General features: G+C 55.0%; 1 protein-coding gene across 1 annotated transcript, besides 2 other annotated features; it reads right to left on the bottom strand.

Annotated features, from left to right (window-relative positions):
• Positions 1-443: part of a mobile genetic element that runs on past the window's edge.
• A 5-nt stretch (positions 444-448) lies between these two features.
• Positions 449-3,352: part of a mobile genetic element that runs on past the window's edge.
• EKO05_0000001 (uncharacterized protein) lies at positions 1,105-2,487 on the bottom strand (the record flags this gene model as incomplete). The annotated part of the gene is made up of 1 exon (XM_038937068.2): positions 1,105-2,487. The coding sequence occupies one exon, from the start codon at positions 2,485-2,487 to the stop codon at positions 1,105-1,107; it is 1,383 nt and encodes a 460-aa protein (XP_038802546.2).

Below are 3,352 nucleotides of genomic sequence, written 5' to 3'. Positions count from 1 at the left end.
GTCCTTGGAGGATATAGACGCGTAGGCGCCACGTTCATCGTCGCCTGCCCTCTAGTCTGGCGCGACGAGGCTAAGATCCAGGCTGCGCTCTATCAGGGCAGCTTCGTGTTTCTTAATGCGTTCCCGCTTAGCGCGGCAGTTGTTGTTAGTAACGGTGGTGGTGGTGTGCTGCTCCTCTACCGGCCGCTCTCCAGGCTGCTCTCCGGGCTGCTCTCCTGGCTGCTCTTCCAGTTCGCTAAGTTGCTCGGATGGCTGAGGGCTGGCTGCTGGCGTCTCGACCGCTTCCGTGCGAGCGCGCTTAGGCGACAGCGCTGGTGCAGAGGGTGCTGGTCGTTTCTTGCGTTAGGTCAGAGGGGAGGCAGACGGCTTCTGCGCAGACGGCGGCTCTACTATGCCATCTTCCGCAAGCGACTGAGCCGCGCAGACCAGACGGTCCCAGGTATCTCCCAGTGATTATACGAACAAAGACAGTGTATTTGTTCGCTTTGCCTATGTAAATTTTAGCGTGAGCACAGACACTCGACTGTATTTGTTCGCTTTTTCAGCGTGAATTTGTTCGCTGTTCCTGAAGTCAAATATTGCTGCAACGATTGCGGAACGTGTACAAAGTGCGTCCCAATTGTATGTTGAATTTCTAGAAGAATCGAGCATACGGTACGTGAGTGGAATATAGTAGATGTTTCAATATTAATGTTTGCGATGTTGTAGGGCAGTATCGATAAGGTATGTAGCACAATGTTCAGAGTTAAGCGCAGGTAACATCTACTCTACAGGATGGAACAATTCAAGCAAAGTTAGCTGACGCAACCGCGGAGCTGGCGTAGGACTCTTCGGCGAAGTATGACTTTGCTCTCTGGTGCTGTCGTCAACGCTGTTGTCAGTTTCGTCGTCTTTGCTGTCTTGAATCTCTTCCACCTCGTAGATGGTTGCTGGCGCCTCCGCCTCAATGCTCAGCGTTTTCTTCTCGTTGATGGGCCCGCCAGCAATTCCCTCTAGCCCTAACCAGTTCTTAAGTGCCTTGCTAGCTGCACAAATGTCTGGACACTCCTTCTTAAGTAGCTTAATCCAGACATGTAGCTGGCCTACACAGAGGGTGCGTTCTATCTAGCGATTCGCAATCTCGTCGTGTGGTATCAGGGTCAGAATGCCCCAGCCTAGCTCCTGACTAATGGAGTACCAGCGCATGGCTTGGCCTAACCGTCGTCTAAACACCTGCTTGTCCTTCTTAGTAGCATTGGGACTAACTAACTCTACTAGCGCTGCAACTGCCTCTGTGCGGATCTGTCCCTTTCTGTATTGATTTCGCGTCCTGTCGTTGCTAGATACAAAGTCGTTATGCCAGATCTGCGCTATCTTGTTAGAGTATGCTTGACCTAGGAGAGCTGACGCCCATCGAGACTCGATATAGACAGCTGCTAGCTCTGCTTCGTAACGTGTGCACATGTTCCAGGCAAAGCAGAAATCCCTGTCAGCATCGTTGCGCACACTCAGCAGCTGCAAGCGCTTAGCTCCCGCACCAGTCCTGCTCTGGCTGCCAGCGAGCTCGCCGCCACCTCTGAAGGGTGAGCCACGTTCTCGCCAAGCCTGCAGGAACTGGGCAGCGTGGTACCGAGAGGACTGGTTTCCAAGCACGCGCGCTTTCTCTAGAAGGGTGCAGGCCGTGAGGTAGGGAGTTTGGGTGGAGCTGTAGAAGTCCGTGTCATCGGAGACTGGCTGCTTGATGATCCAGGCGACAACGGACTTGTCCTTTTGCACAATAGAGGTGTAGGCAGCCTGCTCTGGAAGAGGAGCCTTGTCGCCAGGTGCTACCAGACCAAGGGCAAGCCGCTTCTTCGCACGCGAAGTGGCGAGTGTCCTGCTGCGTTTTTGCTCCGCACGGCGGTTGTTGTTGGAGATGGTAGTGATGTGCAGAGGGGAGTCTTTCAGCTGCTCATCTGGTTCGCTAGGCTGTGACAGCTGAGGGCTGGCTGGATGTGTCTCATCGGTGGTTGTTTGAGCGCGCTTTGGTGTAGGGGCCGGCGCAGATAGGTGTGGCCGCTTCTTTTGTTGCAGGGGTGGAGCGGAGGCCTGTTGTGAAGGGGAAGCAAAGGGCTTCTGCGCAGACGGCGGCTCTTCCATCCCGTCCTCTGCAAGCGACTCGGCCGCGCAGACCAGACGATCCCAGATATTGTCAGGCAGGACGTCGTCGGCGAGCGTCTCGCGCAGAAGCCAGATCGCTGACAAGACGGAGTGGGCAATGAAGACGGGCTTGCAGACGCTGGCATCGTCACGGGTGGGGATCAGCCATCCTGCGCTGTGCGGACGAGCACCTGGATCACGCTGCGAGCGTGAGATGGTCGCTTGGCAGAAGAAGAGCTTCTTGTAGTCCTCATTCGGCGGCTCGTACGCGTAGTTGCGAACGAAGTCAGCTTCGCTGGCCAGAGGAAAGCTCCGACGACCGCCATCAAACCGCTCTGCGGCGCTGTCTAATGCTGCTAACCAGTGCATTATCGACTTGTGTACTGCAAATAAGGTTACAAGCGGAAGTTCGGACAAAGGTTGTGCAGAAAGGGGGTTGGGTGTTGTTGAGGTTCTGACGCGGTCACACCGCGGCACCGAAAGTCAGGCCGCGCACGGATGTACCACGACGCCCTCACCAACCAGCGTTAGCGGAGCTGGGAGCGCAATTAAACCAAAAGCAAGATTGATACACAGTCTGTCAATTAATATACTAGGGGATAGCAAACACTAGGCCAACAGACGTGTTGCATAGCGCCCACTTATGTCCCTTCTGCTCCTTACACCATGGAACTATTTGCACAGCTGTTTAAACACTGGCCTGAACTTCGAGTCGTAGTTTGTAAACCATGTGCCACCGCTATTCCACCAGCGCAGATCGTTACGCACCTCAAAGAGCGCCATCCCAAGGTCACAGTCGCTACGCGCAAGAGCCTGGCGGCAGCTGTACGCGCGCTACCAAACCTTGCGTGGAGTCCAGGAGACGTGCGTGTACCAAGGCCGGCTAAGGAGCCCGTCTTTGGTCTAAAAAGCCGAGAAGACGGGCTGGTATGCTTGTTGGAGCGTTGTTGGTATACCTGCATCTCGCTGCAGAGCATGCAGAAACATTGCAAGGATAAGCATGGCTAGGTGAACGAACAAAAGCGAGGGGGAGATATAAGGCAAAAGAGCAAGCACTCGCGCAACCGAGTATGGCGAGACAGCCAATCCTGCCAGCGCTTGTTCAGAGCTGTTGGCTGGCCGGCGTATGTTGCAGTCGAGACGAGCGTTGGAGCTGCGACTCTAGCAGACATCTCCCAGAGAGTGAAGGCAGATCGCCAGCATCAGCGAGAAGAGCGTAAGGCAGCAGCAGCGC

The sequence above is a fragment of the Ascochyta rabiei genome, chromosome 1 (genome assembly GCF_004011695.2).
Source record: "Ascochyta rabiei chromosome 1, complete sequence".
NCBI classification, from domain to species: Eukaryota; Fungi; Ascomycota; class Dothideomycetes; order Pleosporales; family Didymellaceae; genus Ascochyta; species Ascochyta rabiei.
The sequence above is the reverse complement of the archived record's forward strand: the minus strand, read 5'-3'. Positions and strand labels throughout refer to the sequence as shown.